Source organism: Melozone crissalis, unplaced genomic scaffold (genome assembly GCF_028551555.1).
Source record: "Melozone crissalis strain CALT ecotype California unplaced genomic scaffold, PUWL_Pcris_2 ptg000027l_1, whole genome shotgun sequence".
Classification (NCBI taxonomy): Eukaryota; Metazoa; Chordata; class Aves; order Passeriformes; family Passerellidae; genus Melozone; species Melozone crissalis.
The window spans coordinates 28515261-28539566 of NW_026535805.1; the positions used below are offsets into that span (position 1 = coordinate 28515261).

Below are 24306 nucleotides of genomic sequence, written 5' to 3' on the forward strand. Positions count from 1 at the left end.
CTTAATTTCCTCAACTAAAAGGAGGCTCAGCTAACTAAAAAAGGCTTCTCTTTTCAATTGTTTTGCAGTCTTAAAAGTTTGCAAGTTATTTAAAACTGACTTTCATCATGTAGCAGTTTAAGTTATTTTTCTGCATTGATAGTGTAAATAAGAAGTTTTTTTTAACATTTATACTGTGTGAATTAAAAAAAATGCATCAATTAATTTTTAAACATTCAAGTATTTTAAGAGCAATTCACATTGTTGTTTCACATTGTTGACACTGTAAACATTCCACTAAGGACCTCTAGGGACTTCAATTAAACAAAATTTGGTATGTGCCATGTAAATTGTAGTTATACTTCATGAATGAATTATTACAGCTGCGTTGCTGGAATGAAGTACTAAAATCAGAACTGCTGTCTTGAGAAGTCTGGAACCTTCCTTCCTGTTCAAAAGGATCGAGCTTTAGCACCGAGGGCTCCGTGAGATCCTTTGCAGAGCTTTACAGAGTGCAAACCCTCTCAGGTGGGAGGGGGTTGATGATGAACATCGTCTCCCTGGCTGCTCTTTGCCTCTCTCTTTGAGATTTTGCCTTCTTTGCCACGTGACCCTTGGTGCAGACACGCTTCCTTGTGCTGTGCTCCCTGTGCGTGGTCAGCCTGGGAGCAGTGGTGGGAACAGAGCATTTTAGTGGTGTAATGGCTAGGCCGAGAAATGCCTAGGGAAAAAAATGTTTCAGGAAGTGTGTTTGCAGTGATAGTCTCTCATCTAAACATCGATCCTGGGCTGAGAGGATCGATGAAAGGGTTGCCACACTGACATGTCCACTTAGGAATTGCTTTGCACTCCTTTTAAGACAAACGATGGAAGTTCTGGACGTATTTAATCTGATTTGTTTCCTTTCTTTTCATTCATTCAAATACTGCCCCTCTTGTGTTCATTTGGTTCAAGGGGGTGTCCAGATTGGCTTCCACTCCAACTCATTGCCCTTCTTGGCAGCACAGGGTTAGTGGAGGGAGCAGCTTTCTTCCAGGAGGGTGTTTTACCAGGGGAGGGGGAGACCTTCATGGTTGAAGGCATATCAGACCTGTGTTACAAGTGCTGGGCTGGCATGCAGCAATGTACAAGGGTGGTGAATGTGTGTTTTCTTCCCTTCGGAACATTAACTGGAATATACTCTGAGATTTGTTAGTACCCTCACCCTTGCTGTTGCTGTTGAGTTTTGGTTTTTTTTCCTGAGAAACTGAACATGCAGCGTAGTGAATATATTCCTTCTCTGGTCTGTTGCCTCCTTTTTAAAACACCTGGGAGTAAAATCCCTTGGCATCCTGGTAAGAGACGCTAAGAAACTGTGAAACATCTTGATTAGATTCACTCTTAAGTTATTCAGAGGGGTCTGGAAGCCTTAGATTGCAATGGCAGGCAATAAATGGGATAATAATGGCACATGGTTCTACTTGGCCCTAATTATACGTAATGAAATGGTGGTCAGTCAGTCTTTCTCCTCTGCTTCTGAATTCAGAAATTTACAACTTCTGCAGAGGAAAATGTTTTATTTAGGTTTTAATTATTAGTATTTTTGCTTCCTCTGTTACATTTTTTACCTGAAAAATTATATTCCAGACCAACTTTCTAAAGTGGTTAGCTTGAAAGGTTGCATGATTTGGGGAAGAAAAGGAGACCCCAGTTCTTAATGCTACCTTTGGGGTGACCTGCTCCTTGGTCTGAATAGGCTCATCATTCCTCTGTGCTGGAGGTGTCCATTTTCAGACACAAGCTACACGAGTTTGCTTGCTGCTGCAGCCTTACAATAATAAGCTCCCTAGGAAAGTGGTGGATCCCCTAGAACTGATCATTTTAAGATTCAGCTGGACAGTTTGCTGTGTTATCTTATCAAGATTGTGCTTTTGCCAAGAAAGGTCCAACCTTGTATTCTGTGATTCTATGACTGTTCATACTATATTGGAGAAACTGTTGTCTTTACTCCAGTTTGGTCACCAGGTTTGAAAAACAAAATCATCTGAAAATACTGTGATCATACATAGCCCTTTGGAGATAAGAGTGAGCAGCCCAAAGGCCTGTCAGTACCATGTTATTACCACTGCCCCACATCTCTCTGTGATAAATTTGTGCTTGAGTTGCTCTATTTCCAAATAGGTCTCTCAGTTTGTGAAGAAAAAAAAAAAAAGAAAACAACAAACAGTATTATTTTGCAATAAAAAATATTAAAACCTTTTGTCTTGTCTTCCTCCAAATTAGGCCTTTTAGCTTATATGGCTGTGCTTCCCCCATGTTTCTGTAATCTGTTTTAATAATTGTTCCATCTTTTGCTTTGTTCACAGCCTACATGCTGACACAGTACCAGTTTTGTTTCCAAAAGGGGAGTTCACAGAATTACAGTGTCTGATCCAACTAGCTGCTCTGATGATCCTCACTGGACCATGTAGGTAAAATTCAATATACCCTATTTATATCCACACTATATCTGTAAAAGTATTCAGCATATTGGAAAACGTCTGGGTTTTGGCAACAGTGCTCACATTGTGGAGTCGAGGTCTTTTGGAATTTATGGACTCTTATAACATTACGACCCTGCAACTTTTTGATGAGTTTTATTGTCAACAGAAGCACAAAAATAGACTGTCATTTGTCACAATGTGTTTGGTCTTCTTGCTGCATCTGTTTTAAGTACTTGCAGGTGCTGACAACAGGTGATACCCATCATTCCTGTAGGGTAATTTAGTAGCAGCTGCAGTGGTGAAAATTTCAGCTTAGGCAGAAAACCCAGCAGAGAAATTGAATGAGCTTTGGAGCAGCTAGTAAACCTTGAGCTTCTTGTTGCTACAGCCACACAACTACCAGAATAAGAGCTAGCCAGGTAAGAGCAAGGCTGAACAGCTTTACCTGCATGAATAATTCAGTTTTGCTATAGAAGAGCTGTTAATCCAATGGTTTGTATTCAATTTCTTTGAAAGTATGTTTTTCCTTTTTGTTTTGATATGCTAGTTGCATTTAATTTCAACAAGTCGCCTCCCTCTGAGCTAGCAGACCTAGGCAAAGGACTAAATTGTTCTGATTGAATTGCCAGCATTTATTGTCTCTTGACTGCTTTCTCCCTTGTATGCTATGCTGTTTCATGTCTCAATTGCAGTGGCACTTAAAATAATTCACATGAATGGGTAAGCTGCAGAGTTTATGCCTACATTCTAATTTGTGTTTCTTTTAGATTCCTTACACTGTAAAAGCTCTACCTTGGTTTGCATTTCTAGTTTTATGGAATTAGCTGTAAACTTGGGTGTGTAGCAGTGGTTTAGACAGCCTGTATTTACACATGCTGGCACAGTCTCTGCACATAACAAACAGCTCTCCTCACATTCTCTTTTGGAATTGTGACACTGGAAGTTTATTATGATTGTTTCTGGAGCATATTGGGATTTCAGTCACTCAGTTCTGTCTGGAGAAGGTTTCTAAGTCATCTCAGTAAAGCATCTTCAGAATGTACTGGCTGAATTTTTTATGGCTTCAGTTTTAACAACAGGTGCCTCAGATGAATCTTGTAACAATGTTCATCCCTGCTTTTTTATCCTGAAATTATGACAAGGTATATTGCATGCTGTTACATACACAGCTGCCTTTCATGTTGTATTGAGCATTCCAGATTTAATCAGATGTTTTTCAGGTATTTTGCGAAAAGTGAAATATTGTGGTTTGGGATTCCTTCTTTCTTTTATTTTATTTTCCTAGGATAGCAGTATTTTTATTAATAAATAGTGAAAACATATTTTTCTGGTTTAGTGGTTAAAATTAAATTTAAGTGATCATAATTCATAAATTTCTTGATATCTCTAGAATAGAAAAAAGATTAATATTTTCTGTTTTTGGAATCCAAAATCTTTCCCAGTTGTAACTGATGGGTAAGGAAGCAATCCCAAAAGACATTAGTTATGCTGGAGAGGATATCAAGTCTGAGGAGAATGAGAGAATATCTTTACTTTTAGGTGTCAGTGGCATAACTGTTCCATTGCAGAAAATTTTATAATTGATGCAAAATTTCAGGATACCTGAAAGAAACTGGAACCGTGCTCTGTTTAGTCAGAAAGGAAAGTAATAAAGAGGGTATCTACGCTCATATAGTTAACTTCTGTACATTTTGTTACTGTCCACATCTCCTTCCTCTATACACATGTTATATTTATCACTTAGACTCTGATGTGACCATGTGGAAACAGTGAGCCAAAAAAGAAGGGTGAAAGCACCAAGCCAGGGATTGATATCTGTTGTTTGGGTTTTTTCTTTATAATAAATTAATGGTAACAAAGCCATTAATGCTTTTAATAAATCTAATGGTTTGCTTTAGCTTTACACTGTGCCATTTTACCTCTTAAGGGATCATATCTAAAAAGAAATAATAAAATAATGGTCTTTATTACCCACAAGTGTGCAGAGCAGTAAACAGAATTTGTCAGTTGTGCTGAACATGTTACATTTATCAAGAGTAACAGCATTATCTTGCTTAGCACAGATACATTAGCTAGACTGGGCTGCCAGAATCTTAAAATCTCACCTCAAATGCAAGGATAATGGACACTGTGATGTGCATTTGTCATGTAATGCAGGTAGTACTTGTGCTTGAGTAGCTTTTAGCAGAGCACATATGTTTGCCAAGGTTGTGGTACATCTTGGATCTCTAAAACCAAGGGCAATTTCTAACACAATTGGTGTAACTTTCAAGAGTGAAATGGATAATGTCTGATCTAAGAAGAGCAGGGTCTGGGAAAGTGGAACCAAACACCAAACTGCACAGTTCTCATCCAGGGGCATTTCCAAAGGAGTCTTTCCTCAGGTGACACAGCCTGATCCAGCGGCATTGCCTGCACAAGGCTTGTCCAACTAAAAGGCCAGGTCTTCTCCAAACAATGATGGAAACATGAATTCTCTTTGGGGTGGTTTTTATTTTAGATTGAGAAGCTAAACAAAGAGAGAGCATACGTTTCCATGAGAGAAGGGAAAAAGAGAGAGTCCCATTGTGTCACCCTCCTAATAGAACAAACCATCCTGGCCTGAGCCACAGGACTGGTTGCTTTTGTCTTTATGTTTACTCTTAAAAAGTTTGTACAGTAGTATATGGAGAAAGATTATTTTAAAAACCCCAATTTTTAAAACGTCACCAGTAGGTAAGGCTTTATAAAGGAAAGGCCTTGAACCATAGCTCCAGCCTGTTGCTTAGGCTAAGTAGAGAGGAGCTATGAGAGAGTAACTCAGCTGGAATAGGAGTACAGAGAGATGGACTCAGCTGGGATAGGAGTGAGAGATGTGCTGTGTGACTGCTGCATGTCCACATCGTGCTGTATGGTGCCTGGCTCACTTGGGCTTGAGCCTTCAAACTGTGTGAACTGATAACCTGCTAACTTCTTCAAAAGGCCAGGTTTTTGGCAATAAAAAGCACTCCTTTGCACCTGCCTGGGGTCTCTGCATCACTCATTACCACAACAGTAAAAATTAATTCATATTTGTTCATAGATTTGATTGTAAATGTTTTCATGGATTTAAATATCTGCCTGAAATTTTTTGATATTGATAAAATCTACCAACTCAGTCAGAAATTGACACCAGAGCACTGAAGTCTATTTTGCAAAGTGATTGAAAAGAAACATTTTCTCCTATATATTACCCCTTGAAAAATTATTCAAACTCCTAATCCAAGACTAACGAAAACTTGTATTTTAATTTATTTGTCTAGTTATTTATTTATCCACTTTGGTAGTAGGTTAGAGCAGAAGAGGAGTTTGACAAAGTACATGCAATCTGTGGCTGGCTGTCATGCAATCACGCTGTAAGCAGTTGCAGTGTTTAATTGTCTTTTCCCTTTGAAGTGACTTAGAATGATGTTATTTCAGGAGAAGCATCACAGCTCAGACTGTTGTATGTCTGTGCTGGCATGTTAAGCTAGCAGTTCATCCATGAGAGTAAGATACTATTGTGCTTTATAAAGAGGAACTATGGCCAAAAATAATTTTCTAGAGACAATTTCCTCTTTGTTTCTAGTTATTTCACCTACCTGATGCAGTAGCTATTGATGGTGGGGAGAGCACACAGACTGAGGCTCCGTTTATTCATTCATAGCTGCTTATTTATGTGTAAATATATAACTTTATTACTTGGGGGATAAAAGGTGACACAAACTAGGCATTTGTAATTTTCCTCCTGCCCTTTGTAGTACAATTAAATTTATAAGGATTTTTTATTTAAATGAAAGATGGAAATATTTATGTGTTTAAAATTAAGTATACAAAATATAATTTTTCCCAGCTGAAACTTTCTCTAGAGTATAGCATAAACAATTACTCTTTCATCATGTGCATTAAAAACTCAAGTGAAGTGACTATGTCTGAGTTCCGTTCCCTCTGAAAAAAACATAACTTTTATCAACAAAGATCTTTCAATAACTTTTTTTGAAGAGAAGACTATTACTTGGCAGAATTACAAATTTTTATTTCCTCTGGCATTTAAGAAAAATCTCAGGTTTTTTTGTGAAACACTTCACCAGACAGATCATATTTAACTTGTGAAGACTGAGTAGCTTGTAGCTGTAGGTGGTATGTGAAATACAAACTTCAGGAAGAGCATGATTTCCATAACCACTTCAAAGGAAATACATTATAAATAAAGTACATTTCTCTGGGGGCTTACAAAACCATTCTGTTTATAATTTAAATTACATTAGGCTAAATAAAATAGTACAGCAAAACCCCCAAGAGAAAAATTCTTCATTTAAGTTTGAACATTACATTACTTGCATTAATTGGAAGTATTTTATTCTCTCTCTAATAGTTTATTTTTCATTGACTATATATAATTAAAAGTATTGTCATTGCAACAGGAGCAATTGTTTCCCATCTTGTGTTCCAAGCCCCTGTGTTCAGTAGCTCATTTTAGTTTTATTTGCCTGCCTTCCTTCATTTCTCAGTGCTTTATTAGGAGTGACTAACACTCTGAGAATCAGGCTGTGATAGAAGATTACCACTGCTGTGTCACAAATGTTCAGCTTTATCAAAACCCTACTGGAACTGAGTCTCTCAGCTCAGCCTGAGGTTTTGTATCCTATTCTTCTGTAGGAATATTTTAGAGTCTGCTCATCCAGACTGTGCTGCTTGCTCTTTCCAGGGTGCTTGCATGGGTAACAGTTGAGCAGGGACTGCAACACAAGCCACAGAATCCATTAGTCTCCCTACTCCATAAAGATAACTTGCAGGCAAGGGAGAGCCTGATAGGATATGAAGATAATATGTCTTCTAGGAGAGGAAACTATTGGAAAAGCTTAGTGAGCTATCTAATTGTAAGAGTGATTTATTCTGCCTTCCTTTTTCACCCCGTGACGAGACTTTACAGGCAGAACCAAATCAGGCTGTCATTCCTAAGGGCAAGGACGGCAGTAAATTTGTACTGCCAAGCTCTCTAATATCGACAGCTTTGCAGTATGGTTTTCTGTAGAGATAGTCTAAGCACATATAAGCTTACAGGAGCTGAAGCAGGTTGTATAATAAAAGCAGGCCAGTCCCATAATCGACACTTATTTCCACTTTCAAGTCAACTTTAAAAAAGCCGTTAACTTCAAATTAATCCCTACCTAAGTTTAAAATGTGCTTTTTGTTTCATATCACTTAATTTCAAGTTATTAGAACTATTTTTATGTAGGAAAATAAATGTTTACAGCTAGATATTAAGACTATTGAAATATATAAAAAGAGGCCATGCACATATTTTCCCCTAATTTATATATATATATTTTTTTTTTTTTTTTTTTTAAAGCTTCTAAAAAGCAGTAGTAATTGAAACTAATGCTGGATTGAATAAAAACTTTGTTGACCTGAGACTTTCAAGTAGGCTAGCTAAACCTCAAGGAAAAAAGGTAGTGCATAATATTTAAAAAAAGGTAGTATATAATATAATGTAATGTAATATAATATAATATAATGTAATATAACATAAAAATATCTAAGCTTAGACATGTTTTCTGTTGATGCAGAACTTAAGTTTTATGAAAAAAGTAAAGAGACTGTCACAAAAATCTAAACAAAAAAATTCTTTCGTAAATTTCTAAGCTTTTTCATTAACATTTAAATAAGATTACAGTTTTGTTTTATATACGAAGGAAATATTTCTTTTTCCTTTCTGCTTTACAGAATTTTTTCCCTCCAATACTATTTGTTTGCAGTTCAAAAGTAGCTTTTCTTCCTACTGTAAATGGTTGCCAGGTGGTTAAGCAATACAGGTAATGAACCCCAATGAAATACCAAAGTTACTGTACTGGGGAAAATGGGAGTTTTTCTGTATTATTTTTTAACTTTCTCCAAAATTGGGCATACTGGTGGATGAAAAGCTGGATATGGCCCAGCAGGTGCTCTTGCATCCCAGAGAGCCAGCCATATCCTGGGGTGCATTCAGAGCAACATGGCCAGCAGGGCAAGGGAGGGGATTTTGCTCCTCTCCTCCACTCTGGTGAAACCCCACCTGGAGTGTTGTGTCCAGCTGTGCAGACCTCAGTACAGGGAAAAACCTGAAAATAATCAGGGCTGGAGTTTCTTTTCTGTGTGGAAAAGCTGAGAGAGTTGGGTTTGTTCAGCCTGGAGAAAACTCCAGGGAGACTTTATTGCAGCTTTTTAATACTTATAAGGGACCTACAAGAAAGATGGTGATGGACTTTTTATCAGGGCCTTGAGATAGGACAAGGGTTAATGGTTTTCAACTGAAAGTGGGTAGAGTCAGACTCGATTTAAGGATGATTTTTTTCTTTTTTTTATGATGAGGGTAGTGAAACACTGGAGCACATTGCCCTGAGAAGCTGTGCATGACACATCTCTAGAAGTCAGTTATCAAGACCAGAGTAGATGAGGCTTTCAGCAACCTGATCAATCTGAAGGTGTGTGTGCTGATTTCAGGGGCTGTTGGATTAGATGACTTTTAAAGGTCCCTTTCAGCACATTATTCTATGATTCTATGAAAGATATAAAAAAACAATTTTTATTAGGCAATTAACCTCACCGTACTTTTTTTTTCCATTTCTTATCTCCTATCCCTTTTGACCAACTTTACAGTAAATAGATAATAATTTTATGTTTTAACAAACGTATTTTTTTAATATTTTAGTAAGTTTAAGATGCATTCATGATGCACATATCACCACATATTTTGTTCAGTTCCCTAGTTGGGATGGTTTGTGGTAGGCTGAATAAAAAGGTATTTCCTCATCAAAAATTGGAAACTTTTGTGCAACAGGGTCCATATTTCTGTAGGTATATGTATGTATGAATCTCCAATAAACTCAACAGACTGAGATGGTTCGGGCCATACTCTAAGGGCTGATTGCTTGACAATAACAAAGAAACAAAAGTACTTGGAGAAATTCAGGCAGACAGCAAACACTGAAGACATGGTGTGGGGGGTCAGCAGTCCTTTTGTCCCTTGTCCCAGCTCTAACTGCAGCTGCATTCCCTTTGCATTGCCTGCCCCTCTCCAGACCAACAGTGCACAAGGTGACAGTCAAGTTCTCCTTGTAAACCTTCGTGTGCAAGCACCTAGGGAGGAACTTACAGTTGTTATCACAGTGATATAACCTTAGGATTTCACAGAAATATTTATACTGTTGTCATAGAGGTACATAGCCAAAGCAGTGAGGAGCTGTGGAATTCCTTTAATGAGGAACTTTGAAGTGAGGACTTTTTTGGAATTTGCAAATTTGTTCACTTCACTAGTTGAGCACTTAATCACGCAGTCTGACTTCATAGGCACTGCCACCCAACCACCAACCCATGCTCTGAATGACAGCAAGGCAGTAGATGGACTGTTGGAAAATTTATTCCAAATACAAGTCATAGGCAAACAAAGTTGTAAGTCCACTGAATCTGTTGTTTCACCGTAATTTAAAGTCAGCTTTCAAATGGAAAATTAATGTGGAATGGAAAATATTTTAATTCCAAAATGTTCAAAAGTTTCAGAACAAAATATTTTCAATCTTCTGTATGTATGGCAACACCTTGCCAGTCTGTTTTTCTAGTTACATTTTTATGAATGACTTCTCTACCTCATATTTGTGCTTTTCATATTGTCTCTCATGATTTTATAGCACTGTCTTGAAATGTCCCCTCAAATCATACTCTTTTTTTTTTTTTTTTATCCTTTTGAACACTGTGGTGAGCAATTGAAGATGAAATACTGCAGCATTAAAGTCAGAAATACTTCAGGGTGCATTAAGTAACCTAAATGTGTAAGGATGCAATGTAAAACATACTACACTTGTATAGAGGCTAGCCATCTCTCTGTTGTTTCCTTTTTTAACGTATGAGTTTCTTGGGGAATGCATTGTGTGTGATGTGCTAGTGGCTGATATCAAGATATAAATATTAGCAGATATCACATTGGAGGTGTCAGTCCAGCTACAGTCAATAATCAATGTTGCTTTGAAGCACAGAATGCAGGAAGGAAGGAAATGGTCCAGACAAAGAGGCTGCATTTGTACTATTTCTCTTGGATTTTTCAAGCTTTTTTCCATTGTAGATGCCATTATAAAATTGAGATCTGTACTTCCTTCCTGAGCACAGTGCATCATTTGTGCATGAAAGCTAGCAAGGTTCACAGGTGACTCTAGCAAGATGTTCGCTGCTGATCTGCCTGGTGCTGGGGGAATTACAAAGCTTATACTTTCATACCAGTGCACATCTTCTGAAAATATACCTGAATGTCATTGGACCCTCTTGCAGAAATGATCATACCCTAAGGTAAAATGACTCTCAACATCTGTCTCTATACTGATTTAAAGTTAACTTAATACAATTGTTTGCACAGGAAAAAAAAATTCTATATGTTCACAATGTTTTAAAATATCTTTTTAGTGAAGATTTTGAAAAGGTGGCTGTGACTGAAGCTCATTGTTTGGGAGCAAATTAAGCAGGTACACTGACTTAGACACGCACTGGTACACTGTGCATGAGCGAAGACTTAGACTCTCATTCACTGTAACTACTTTGTTGGAGAGCTTTGCAAGACTTACCCTAGTGATTGATAGAAGAAATTAATAGTGTGCCTCTACATTTATTTTAGTTGTGAATGTTCCATACCTTGTATTAATTTATATTAACAGGTTGCCTGTGTTGACAGACTGACACTAAGGAGCAGAATTTAGGAATGGTTGTGTTCTAGGTGTAAAATAGTTGATGTGTGATGATTCTTGAATTTGAAACCTTTCTCAAAATTATTTAAATTATTAATGTAATTAATTAAAAGAGTTGTTGTTGTTGCTTTGATGCTTATCTTATTTGATTCATTTAAAGTGAAGTGAAAAGTATTTTCAAGAAAAGCACATCAAATTTGTGTTGCCACACAATGGCCCAGAATATGCCCAAGACAAGGTTTTGCAGGACTTGGGAAAGATCAATAGAGAATTTCTTCAATGGAGAGCAGGGTGTTCTGTGGCAAGGGAGCAAGAACTCAGACTTGGTAACCCAAATACCTTTTGCTTTTACTTTTAAAGGGCAGTCTGCCAAAGCATTTTCAAGATTTGTTTCAGTTTTTCTCTGTGCACACTTTTTAGCATTTGCCTCATAGTTCAAGCTCCTTTACACTGAGGGTGTCAGAGCACAGAATGTCCCAGGGAAGTTGTGGAGTGTCCCCTCTGGAGACATTCAAAGCCAACCTGGATGCATTCCTGTGTAACCTTCTCTGGATGACCCTGCCATGGTGGTGGCATGGGACTAGATGGTCTCCAGAGATCCCTTCCAACCCTCACACTTCTGTGGTTCTGTGGTTTTTCCACTGTTCTGTGACTTCTACATCATTCTTCTGCTGTCCAGGGTCTCTTGCATGTAATTGTAGACCATTCCCTTTGCAATCACAGCTTGCAAGTGGGAACTTCTCAGCCTGCTCTCTGATTTTGAGGTGCACTTTAGGCACCGCTGCTGTACCACTTAATCTAAGGTTCTTGCAGCCCAAGCGGGATTGTGCAAAGGGATTTCAACAGCTGGAGGCTTGAGAGGGCTGATAAACCTGTCATTGGCTGGCATTTACCACCTTGAACAACTTGTTAAACAAAGCTTGAGAAGCAACTTTTTAACACAAAATTTGTCAGCAACATTTGTAATAATATGCATCTTCAAAAGCATTGAGCCAGATCTTTAGGCTGTGTTGCTTTGAATAATTTAAAAAGTGTGTATTCTTCCCTTCTGAAATAATAGCAGACATTGCATGGTTAATAAGAGCTAGGTGTACTGGAAGGACCCAGAGGAAGGAAACAAAAGGTATTTCATGTGGGAGCACCAAGACTGGCTGTGATATACTATATTGTTTTACTTCTCTCTTGACAGAAAATATGTTGCATTGTATACCAAAGTATTCCATACGGCTTCTTGGGGAGAGAATATAGACTCTCAAGTTTCTGGTTTTGTTTGTGTAAGCCAATGCCTCTTTGATGAACTGCAGTTTTATTTTCCTCCCATGCATGCACTCCTTTCTTTTTTTCCAAAGAGCAGCCAAGGTTTTCCAATCATTATTATCCATTTTCTTTAGGCTTCTTTCTTTTGGGGACTATTTGGATCACATGCCTAAACCCCAGTCAGGATTAAGAAAGATTTAAAGTACTGATAATTGAATTTTCTTAATACGTTTTTTATTTAATTGGGAAAAAAATCAAAAACCTAAGGACTAAGAATCCACAATTCCCACTTTTTCTCTTGCCAAGATATTGTACGTATTCACAGGTTCTATTAGCAATTTTTCAGTGTTCTTTGTAATTGCTGAAGAAGCCTTTTAGACAAACTGTACCAAGTATCTACCAAAATTTATGAGGTTGTATAATGCATTAGTTGTCATTAAATGCTTAAATTAGATCCCTAGTGCACACATGAACAATTGCTGATTCTTGTAATATGTATCAACAGTTTTAGCTCTAAAAATTTCAGCTTAAGCTGTAGTAGCCACTGTCATTAATTTCCTAAGACTTTTTCTCAGTAGGGACAGGGATACATAGGAATTTGTAGGAGGTAGTCAACAGTTATTTTGATATTTGCTGAGGTTTCTTCCTCTTTATAAAGATAGTTTTAAATTTTATTTCAATGTTTTCAGTGTGTCTGATGAGCTTTTTGCAGTTTAAAGAAATTAAAAGAGGACATCTTAAACTGAGAAGAAATGCTTGTGTTTCTTTGGGCCCTGATTCCACTAATGCTGCCCATGGAATAGAACAATTCTATAGAAGAGGGTCTGTTATGCTAAAATAAAAATCAAAGAAATAAAGCTGCTGACCTTCAAGACAGAGTGGTGGGGAGCCGTCTGTAAAAGAGAAATGTATTTAGAAAAATGATTTCAAGTTGTTAGGATTCATTTCTAAGGGGGTAAGAAAAGGAGAAAAGATGTTATATTTAACAACACTTAGAGGAGATAGGACTTCACCTTTTTAATGTCCTATGGAGGACCCCTATATGCTAAGCTACATGGAATTTAATCTACCTTTGAAAGATGAAAGGTTGAGATGAGCCAGCCAGAATTTGAGCCTCAACTTCCAGGGAGTCCATGTTTTGCTGCATTAGTGATTAGATCTCAAAACTACTTCCTATGGCTAAAAATCCCTCTAAATCATTGCTTTAAAGTCTTGTGTGCAAACTGAATGTATCTCCATGAGGCAGTGAGGAGCTTCCATTATTTCAGTGTAGGGAACAAGAAGATCAAGAATCAGGTATTTGAGAAAAACACAAACTCGCAAACTACTCTTCATTGGTTTCTTCTTTCTCAATCCTCTTTCATTTAGGGCAATTTTCACATGAACAAATAATACATTTTTTTGGATTTACTTTTTAGATCAGTTTGTGCTATAAAGATCCCAAAATGTAAGGAAGTATATTTCTTTTATATCAGGTGTACAAGGTTCCCTGAAGATTAATCAAAAGGGATTCCTTTCTTTACCTATTTATGTAAACATGCACTTGTTTTTTTTACATTTGCTTTCATAACTGAAAACTGTGGAATTCTGATGTTCCATTTTTTTATGGGGCTTGGATAAGCATATGATAATGGAAATACAGAAGAGCAGGTGACTGTTCTTGGTCTGTTATTAACTTAATGATTTAAAAAAGCTCAAGTTTGTATTTAGATTTGTAGTAATAGTATCATATAAGCCTTACATGAATGAAAACATATTTTTTCTTGAAATGTATAGTTCAATGGAATAGCACGTTTTAATATTTTGTTTTCATTATCAAAAAATTATTTTTGAAATTGAAGCTAATCAGAGATATCAAATGTTTTTTCATCATTATTTTTTCTTTTAAAATTCTATTTATTTTTTTCATTCTGAAAGCATCTAAGGGACGTTAAGTTTTCAACAAGAATTTTTTTTTTGAGAGAAACTATATGCTTTTGATAGTTTCCTGACCCAGAATATCAAACTCAGTTTTGAGTGAGGATTAGGTCAGTGAGGAGAAGCACATGATTTCTGAGATTTGTGCTAGTGGGAGGGAGATGAACCCAGGATTTTTCTGCCCCATTTACAGGGATCTGAAAAGCAGCGGCAACACTATTCCACTGGGAAAAGCTGTGCATTATTTCATTTCCCACCCCTGTGCAGACATATGAAAAGTGGGGTGGTGGGGATAGTCCACTGTATCTATTTTTCATCAGAAAGAAAACCCAAGCCCAAGCAATCTTTGTATATGTGCAAGCACCTCTCTTGGAAAAACACGTGCATCTTGGCCAGCAGTGACTGAATGGGCTCATGTGTGTCTCTCACAAATGTTCTAGATCAAGGAAGCAGAATGTTTCTATGATACTACTAATCTCAAAACAGCACAGGAGACTTTAATCTGCAACTTCTGATAGTGGCTGGATAGGAAGCATGGATAGAGTGTTGGATGCTCCCAGCTCCGATGGGATCTTGGTAGCAAGGACTTGAGAACATCATTGCCCGCAAGCACAGCACTCTCTTATTTATTCACAGGTGCAGATTCTGTGTCTGTTGCTATGCTTAGCCCTCCACAGAGGGCTGTAACAAGTGGGCTGGAGTGGGTATGGTCTAAGTTTCAGTATGATTTTAGAGGAGGTTAAAGAATTAACACAGATTGGCATTGCAAGGAAAAAAATTCTACAAAATCAACATGCTGTATGCGTGTTCTGTTCAAAGCGTGACATAGAGCAAGCTGACAAGTAACACAAGGGCTAAGGTTGCTGTAGCACAAAAATTGCACAGAAGTACAGCTGTTTAATGTCACTATGATTTCATGATTCTGTTTTAATAGTTGAAAAATGAATTCTAGCGTAATGGTCTCCAAAGGCCACTAGAAAAATATGCAGTAATGGTACTGTATCCAGGGTTCTTCCCAATGTCTGCAGTCAGGATTGGTCATTCTAAATGTATGATTTCTTTTTTTTCTTTAATAGACTATTTTCTGTTATAAAGACTGAAACTGCAAAACAGTAGAACATAACTCAAGCTTCTTAATCGAGAGTTTTTTAGAAATTTTTAAAATTTAGACCAAAATACACTCTCCTATTCAATAAGCAACAGGATTTTGAAACACAAACCACCTCTTGCTTTACGCAAGACATAGTGATTGTTTCCTAGATGTTGTTCTCCATCTCTGTTAATGCTGTCCTCCCCACAGCAGTATTGTTATATCTTTTGGATGCAGATTGATTAGTTATCACATACACAAAAAAACATACATGGTATTGTGTTCCATTGTAGAAGGTGTTACCTGAAGCAGTCACACTGATAAGTACAATAAAAAGTGTTGAGGCAAGACTGTGCTCGTTCTTTGTTTCTGTGGGAATTCATTCCTCATGTTCTGGCTGATTTCTAGGAAAATTTACTCTAATTTCCATGTAATCAGTGTCTCCATAGAAATTTTCTATTTTCCCAACAAAGTAAAGTCACATGTTTGTAAAAAGCCCAAGTCCCTAGAGGACAATTTGAAATATTACTCCCAGATGGATCAGCCTGAACAGTGTGTTGCCAAAGTGTAATCACATTTAGGGACCTGCCCACTAAGTGATACTGCCATTAGTGTTTGTGACATTTTTTTTTGTGCAGATGAAAATATTAATCAGTATTCTTGTCACAATTACATGCCATGCAACAGTGAAATCCTATTTTTATTTTCTGTGACGTTTTCCCAGTAAATTGCTTTCCTTCAAAAACAAAGCTTCTGCCATCTCTTAGTCAGTCTGAACAGGCAAAAGTAAATTTGTCACAGTGGAAGCTTTTGAAGAGCTTCAGAAAAATGGTAAGCAAATAGATATCTCTCACTGAGGTCATTGGCTGCTCATAAGCATTCAGGAGGGACAAACTTTGAATGAAGAAGAAAATTGCTCGATTTTCACGCATGGAGAGGGGTCAGAAACTTCCGCTCTACTCAATATTTCTTATATGTTTAGTAAAAATCGCTGATATACTATAAATGATGTTGCCATTCATTTAGCCATTAGAAGCCCATCTTCCACTAGATTTTTAACCTTTGATGAGATGAAGATACATAATATTTGCAAAAAACAAGTTATTAAACAAGGGATATTTTCCATGCATGTCAGTTCTATTCTGTTGGAGCAAGGTCACCTTTTAAATAAGAAAAATGCCAATTCTAGCTTCACATCCCTTGAGAGTGAAACAGTATCTAAAAAGTGCCTGTGTGAGCCATTTTCAGACTTTCCTCATAGACCAAAGTTACTGCATGTATATAATGTGCCAAATCCTCCTAACTGGCAGGGTTTTGAGACCATGACCTTCATTTTTCTCCAAAAAATTTCAGATGAGGGCAGAAGATAAAGTTTTAAGACTGTATTGTTATGTCCATGTAAAGCACAGCTCTTCGTGTTACTCTAGAGAAAAACACTGTCTGCCTTTCAAAGTTGCAGCATTTTAGCACTTCTTAACTCTTCTATGCCTGTTCCTAATTTTTTTTCTTTTATCACATTAATGCAGACATGCTTAATGAATTATCATGTGCTCACTACAAATCAAATCCCTCTCAAATTTTCATTTGAGAATCTCACTCATGTCACTGTTTGTGCATACTGCTGTGAGCAATCTTGATATCCTGGTGTGGCCCATCTTTTCAGCCTTATTTTCCATCTTGTCAGTTCCGTCAGCTGTAGAGAAATACATTTAATTAACTGATTGTTCTCTTATTCCTAAGCAAAGTCCCAGCTTTATTTCTTTAAATCTCATATGCAGTAACATATCCTAATTTGTATTGTCTATGTGAGATGAGGTTAAAAACGTAAAAATAGTAGATGGGTTTTAGAAAAATCTGAAAGACATTTTGGGATTTTTTTTTTTTGTCATTAGGTTGACATACCTGCAATACTCTAAACATTGTTTTTCTAATGTTCTAATGCATGTGACTGTGAAGATGTGTGCCTCTGACTTTTTTCTTGCAGACTTTTTTTCTTTATAACATGTATAAAGCTATTTGGAAAGTCAGATTCTGTATTTTTCTATGCATCCAGAACTATTCCAGGAACAAGATGACATTTTCCAAAAGACCATATCTCTATTTAACCACAGTTTAAACTAGTTACACCAGTGTTTAGATTAGCCTATCACACATACTTTTATTTCCAGATTAATTTCCTGTGTGATTTGAATCTGGTTTAGATAACAATTAAATGATGTTTGCAGACCTTCTGATTCATGACTAGGACTTTTTTTTTTCCTAAATAATACATTATGCCAGCATGGAATCAAAGTACTGAGCCAAGGACTGATCCAGAGTTGGACTGACTTTGGATGAGTATGAAAGAAGGTGGGGAACTGTCTTGATTTCTCCTTATTTTGCATAAGCAGGTGCTGAAAGGATCAATGATCTCATACTATGGAAAACGTTATCTCTTCCTGGTTTTGCAGAAATTGAGAAAACTGGATCATAAATTCTAGATTTGGTGCATATTTTACTCCAGAAAAAAACCAAGAAAACCTCACAAAGAGTTGGTTTCCTTCTCAAAGGCAGTACCTTTTATTCCATCCACTTTTTGTCTCTTAGCAATGAGCATTTACATTTCTTCTTGGGCCCCATGAACATGATTGCCTTGGGTTCTCCTTTGTGTCACCAACCTCTACAGGAATTTGCTGGTTTAATACCTTTGAGGGTCTATACTGAAATATAGCAGTGAGGAAAACTTTAGTGGGAACTAGGTCTCTGTGTGATGGGCAGCTGGGACTATTAGTATAAACAGGCAAGTATAAATAAGTCCTTGGTTTATACTGGCAGTGATATATGCTATCAGGGGAAAAAAGAAAGTTCACTTCTCTTCCAGATCCTTTTGATTTCTTGGACTATCTCTTTGGTTTGCTGCCAGTCAATATTTAATTTTTCCTCATGCCTGTGTTCCACTGCTTTTATTGTAATTTGTTAGTCAACAGCATTTTCAAATTTGAATGGCAATAGCCATCAGTGGGAAGGAATAGGAATAAATAATATGGGACAGCATAGACATCTGTTGCTAGCAGGAGCAGATTTATTTTATAGGCTAAATTCCAACACAAAACTTGGTTTGTGATGCTTCTGTTTGGGATTTCAGATGAAAGTGTTATTACTCTGGTTAGATCTATTGTGAGATCTTTGGAGTAATTGTTTCTTATATGTGTAACTCAAAAGATGTCTTAAGATCTAGTCTAAAAAGCCATTGAGGAAATTAAATGACACCTTGCTGCAAACTGGAGTAGCATAGTTTGCAGATATCTAAGGGGTTTTTGCCTGAGTGAAAAAGGCCCAGTTTGACACCTACTAGTCTTAACCAGCACAGCATATTTTCTGTTCCTTATTAATAGTTCTTTTGTGCAGGAGACTGTTCAGTTCTCTGTAGTAAACTTCTATTACCTGTTGAATTATTATTTAGAGAAAGAAAGAAAGAGTTATAAATTTTGTGGTGTTTATTATTTTCCTTAAAATCCATAAAATAGGTAAAAGTTACACTAATTTGTAACATTTCATAAGAGTAAACTGCGAATTTTTATCTGTGAAGAAACTGGCAAAACTGGCTACTGTTATCATTTTACTGCGTTCTGCCTCTGAATACTTTTTTGGTGTCTTTCATTGAAGGAAGAATAATTCTCCCCTTTTGCCACATGCAAACATCTCAAGAGGGACATCAAATCCTGCAGCACTGTAAAGTCTGGAGGGAGGAAGAATAAGGGGCAGCATCTATTGGTACTGCAGAGCTACAGAGTGCTTGCATTTTCAAGGGCTTCTGTGAATCTCTGATGCTTAGTATTGATTTTAGCCTTTTCCTAGCAGAGTTCATGTAATCAGTAATTCCCTGTGGTGCTCTTTTTATGAAGCTCCTTGGAGGAATGAAAGCAATTGTGAGATCCTTGGTGGCAGCACTGGAAGCAAGTGGCTGCCCTCTCTGTAAATAGTAGCTATTACTTCTTGATGATTACAGCCATCATTGTTCAGTGAATAAACTGAAAGAATTGTAGGAATGAGTGCAACTTATTTGTTGAGATGACCGTACACCTAAAAACAATAGGCTACAGGTGTTCCTGACTTTTAGAGACATCATAATGAGGACTGTAAAATAACTGAAGCTGGTAAAGTTTTTCTTTTAAAAGAAAGTAAGTCTCTATACTTGTAATATTGGACTGTGGTGCTGTCTTAGAGAGAAATCTTTTCAAAGGGATAATAACAAGGTTGGGCTGTCATCCTAGCAAAGAGCAAAAAAGAAAAATTTTAGTCTGATAGAAATTCCAGTCTCTTATATAGGCTAAAAAATCACAAACAATCGAATTTTGCCCGTATCATCGACATTACTCAGTTTTACAGCTCACGAAAACCTTTCTTGCTTTCTGCACTGTATATTGCAGAGAAATCTTCAGCATGCATCTATGTCTACAGTGATAGTATGAAAGTACCATGTACAAAATGTGTGAGTAGAAGTCAGTTTGCTAAAACCAAACAGCAGGAAATCCTTAGGTCTCATTGTTTAGAGATTAGTTGGTTCCATTTTGCTAAACTTCTTAGTCTATGCCATTGGTACTTAAAAGTAAGGAGAACCAGAGCATTTAAAAATAATTATATAGGATCAAAGAATTGTTTAGGTCGGAAAAGGCTTTTAAGATCAAGTCCAACCATTAACCTGGTATTTTCAAGTCCACAACATTATAAGACATTATAATATGTTGATATTAAATGCAAAAGCTGTTTTAAAAAAATCTGCAAATGAAGTTCTGATAAAATGAAACTGTGATGCAACACTAGCAGTTTAGGGATATTTTGTCTTACCTGTATTTCATCTCAAAAGTAAATTTAAAATTTTAGTTACTAATTTTTCCTTCTTAGCTTTCAGCTAGCAAGGTGAAAAGAACACAGTGGCATCGTGAAAGGTTCTGCAAAATGTATATTGTTCTGTTTTCAAAAGAGGCCATGGGGTATTTTTCCACCAGACTGTGATGAACTGATGGATATAGCTACAGTGTAATCACTCGAGATAATGTGCCTCACATAAACACCTCACAGCTCCCTTAGAATTGCTGGGTCTGGGATAATTAGCGTTCAGTTCAAGTTAGCAGCCCACATCCATATCTAGCAAACTTCCCAGGCAGGCTGTGCAGTCAGTGTGTTAACTGACCTTGGGCCTCACGTCACTGCAGGCGTCATTAACCTTCAGAGCATCTTGCCAAAGCCTCCATGCCCATGGAACTGTTAAAGCTTCCAGAGTTCCAGTTGAACAGGGAATGTGAAATGGACCATCAGCAACAGTCTTTGCATCAATTTTAGGTAGCTTGTGCACTCACCATCACACCAATGGATTTTTAACCTAATGGAATCAGACAGTTTAGACATTAGAACTGAAAATGATAATAAAATATTTCTGCTTTTCTTCCTTAATATCAAACTTTATAGCTATGCTTAAAGGTAGGTGCAAGATGAATAAACATCCCTTAAGAGTCTTTAGTATGGTAATACATTGTATTCCTTTGAATTTAAATCAGTGTGCTCTGCAAACCCTACTAACATTGGCTACATTAGATTTTGAATTATGCCGATTAGTCTGCGATGCCTCAATGCATGGGAGTATTTTCAGGCATCTCTTAGGCTGTCTTTGGCACTGAAAAGTCAAGACCAGGGAATGTACTAAAACCTCATGTTTATTTTTCATACAATACATCTACATTCTGAGCACATCCAGAATGCATTTTTATTTAGGGTCTTCAACCTTGAACTACAAAAGACTACGTGGTAGTCTCTGTACAGAAAGTCTGTCTGAGTTGTTTCAGCAGGAAGCCCAGACTTAATAAAATATGGCTCTTCTGGAGTTTTCAAACTTCAGAGGTTAGATTTTTCCAGCTAATCAGCTGAGCAGCAATGGCAGACATGCTTTGCCCACTGACACAATTCAGAACTGTGCTGCAGCAGGAAGTTGCTCTGGGGTCTTACACACTTCCAGAGACATTTCTTTTCCTGCATTTTGATCCATATGTGCATGCTGGTTGCTTTTCTCTCTGGCTCATGAGGTCTGCAGTTTGGTACCTGTTTGGTGTGCACAAGTTGCAACTTTATATCATCCCTTAGTGCCCTTTGGAAGCAGCTCTGCCTTTGTGATAAATGCAGTTCTTTACAACAGTCAAGTGGGCAAATTCTTTGTGAATTCCCCTCATAATCTCATGATACAATATAAGGAGAATTTCATAATAAAATACGTGCTGACCTTGGCTTCAGCATTCAGGAGAGCTCCTGCATGGGCCTTCTCAAATTAGAAGAGGATCTATATTAGATTTATTTGGCCTTTTGTTTTTCTTCTTTGAGATATTTGGGGGGTTTTAAAGAATTCTCAAACACACTTATCCCTAGATTCACATTTTTCAAATGTGTCATCAAGACAGTCTAACTTCTGCCTTTGTTGATACCAAATAACCTCTTACTTTACAAATTCCGCTTCAGAGGAACATATTACTCCTTTTACTCTCATTAAATGGGAATAAAACCCTTGTATATTTCTTCCTGGGTGCATATAAGGGAAAACTGTGGTCTCAAAACAAAACTGATATGTAAAATAATCTTCTTTCTACTGATCTTTCCTGCTCTTCCATCTCAAATTACAAATTAAAAAATTCAGTAACCCATATGTATTCATATAAAATTACAACATTTTAAAACTTAAAAAACGCCAAAACTAAACCATTGTTTTGCCGAACTTTGATGAAAATTAAGCTTGGCCTAAATATTGCTTTTGGAGTACATTTTTTATTTTTGGTTGGTTGATTTTGTTTGTTAGGGCTTACTGTGTGCTGATATTATATAAACACATCTAAGTTATTCTGTTATTTTAGCTAGAAAGCATCAGGAGTCAGGAGGCAGCAAACAGCTCTGGGATGGATAAGAAACAGACTCAGAAGTCAGTACTGAGTGTCAGCAGGGCAATGGACATGAGCACAGTGTTCAAAGCAGACTTCTGCAGGATGGGGCTGGTACATCATTATTTTGCTGCATCCACGGTTGTGCAAGAATCCAGCATGTATCCATTCCTTAGATATCATTCAAAATAATCTGCTCTTGATTAAAAACATAGAAATATTAAAAAGATAGTAGACTTTACAAAAATATGTGGTGTGCCTGGAGAACTCACCATCAGAAAGTGTTTCAAGACACAAAGTTATATTTTCCTAGATTTTGCATGGCATGGAAAACACGTTGAAACTACTTCATAGGATGTTCCATGAACTGTTTACAATAGCTCTTTTTTATTTATTTGGTTTTGTAATCAGTGCAGAGCTTGCAAATAGTATTATCTCATACTACTCTTATTTATGTTCATTAGTTTTATATTCTTACCTTTTTTTTTCTTTTCTTTTTTTTTTTTTTTGTGGGGGGAAGGGTCCTTAAAGTGCAAAGGGCAAGGAATTAATAATGTAATCAACAAACCCAAATTTCTATTTTTTTAAATAATTTATCTTACCTAGTGTGAAAAATTCACCTTTGCCTAGAAAGTTCAGGACATGATTATGTAAGTGAGTATATGCAATAAAGATACTAATCTATGGTAGATTTCTCAAGTAATACTTATGCTTATATTGAAAGCTTATTTCACTGAAACTGAAATTTATTGCTTTATATGGACAAAGAGAAAGCTAAAATGTAGCTCGTGAACTTATATATTATCTGTAATAAGAAAGTTTAAAATTCCCTAATCTCAGGATTTATCAAATTATATTTAATATGTTCCAGATGCTACAATTAATCTTAAAACTCTGAAAACTGTATCTATTGTTGTTCTTTCAGTTACAGCTGAACTAATTTAGATCCATATATATTTTCAAATACCTGTTTTTGATGGTAACTTATTTATAGATCATTCATAGTTAATTCTTTATTTTTTAGTTTTAGTCACAGGGGTGGAAAAGATGTAATGATCAGGACAAAATTATTGTCTGACCAACTATTTCATAATCATTGAATAATTTAAAAGACATAATAATCAAGTAATGTTACATGTTTTATGATTCCACTATGTAAAATATATCAACTATATGTATACAAAATACTTTCTTGTAGGGGAATACAGTATGGGTAAAGGAAGGTGGTATAGAATGTAATCTTATCCCCCAACAAGTTGCAGCTGGACCAATTACTAAAGATTAGGAGCAGGCCTGATGTTAACAAGGCACACCTGTAGCCAGTAAGGACGAGTGGTATAAAAGAGTGGATTGGTGGGATCTGGAGTTAGATGGTTACTGCGAGGACCAGGAAGAAGTGCTTAGAGGAGCTACCTATGAGAAACATTGAGGAGGTATGATACTCTGGCGATATAGAACCCTTGCTCTATAATGATAATAGAAATTGTGATATATAAGATAACACTTCCTACCTCAAAGTTAAAATTATATAAAATAGTTGCTTTTGACTTCTAAATCAAGCTCTTTTATAATCTTTTGGCAAGACCATAAGCCCTGGACATGTCAAGACTTAACCAGCTATTCCTGCAAGACACTGACTATTGGAAGACTACATTTTTGGCTGCTATACTTTCTTAGGAGAGCTTAAGCTGTAAACCTAGCACCTTCCACAGTATATGGGAAATGGCACCTAAAAAGCCATGATAGTGTGTGAGATTCTTCCTAAAAGAACCACCAGAATGTGCTGAGTAGGGAGGTGGGATCTGTAGCATATCTCTCATGCAGGATAAAGGGAAACATCATGAAGGGAAACATTGTCTTCACTCAGGAGTTTCCTGCTATGTTCAGTCTGCAGCCTTTGGCACTCACTGTAGTTGGAGGAAACAACTATCTTTTTCAATGCAGGTTTGAGGAAAATCTTTTGCTTGAAGAGAACACATTGTTCCTGCTCCCAA

General features: G+C 36.8%; 1 protein-coding gene across 4 annotated transcripts in view; it reads left to right on the forward strand.

Annotated features, from left to right (window-relative positions):
* CHRM3 (cholinergic receptor muscarinic 3) overlaps positions 1-24306 on the forward strand; it is a 262324-nt gene that overhangs the window by 135227 nt on the left and 102791 nt on the right. For 2 of the 4 annotated variants that reach the window (XM_054280128.1, XM_054280129.1), the window contains exon 3: positions 2325-2429. The exons of 1 other annotated variant lie outside the window; for it this stretch is intronic. In XM_054280128.1, the coding sequence (XP_054136103.1) occupies positions 2325-2429 (105 nt within the window). Of the gene's footprint in view, positions 1-2324; positions 2430-24306 lie in introns of those variants that run through there. One more of the 4 variants, XM_054280130.1, reaches the window with a different exon arrangement.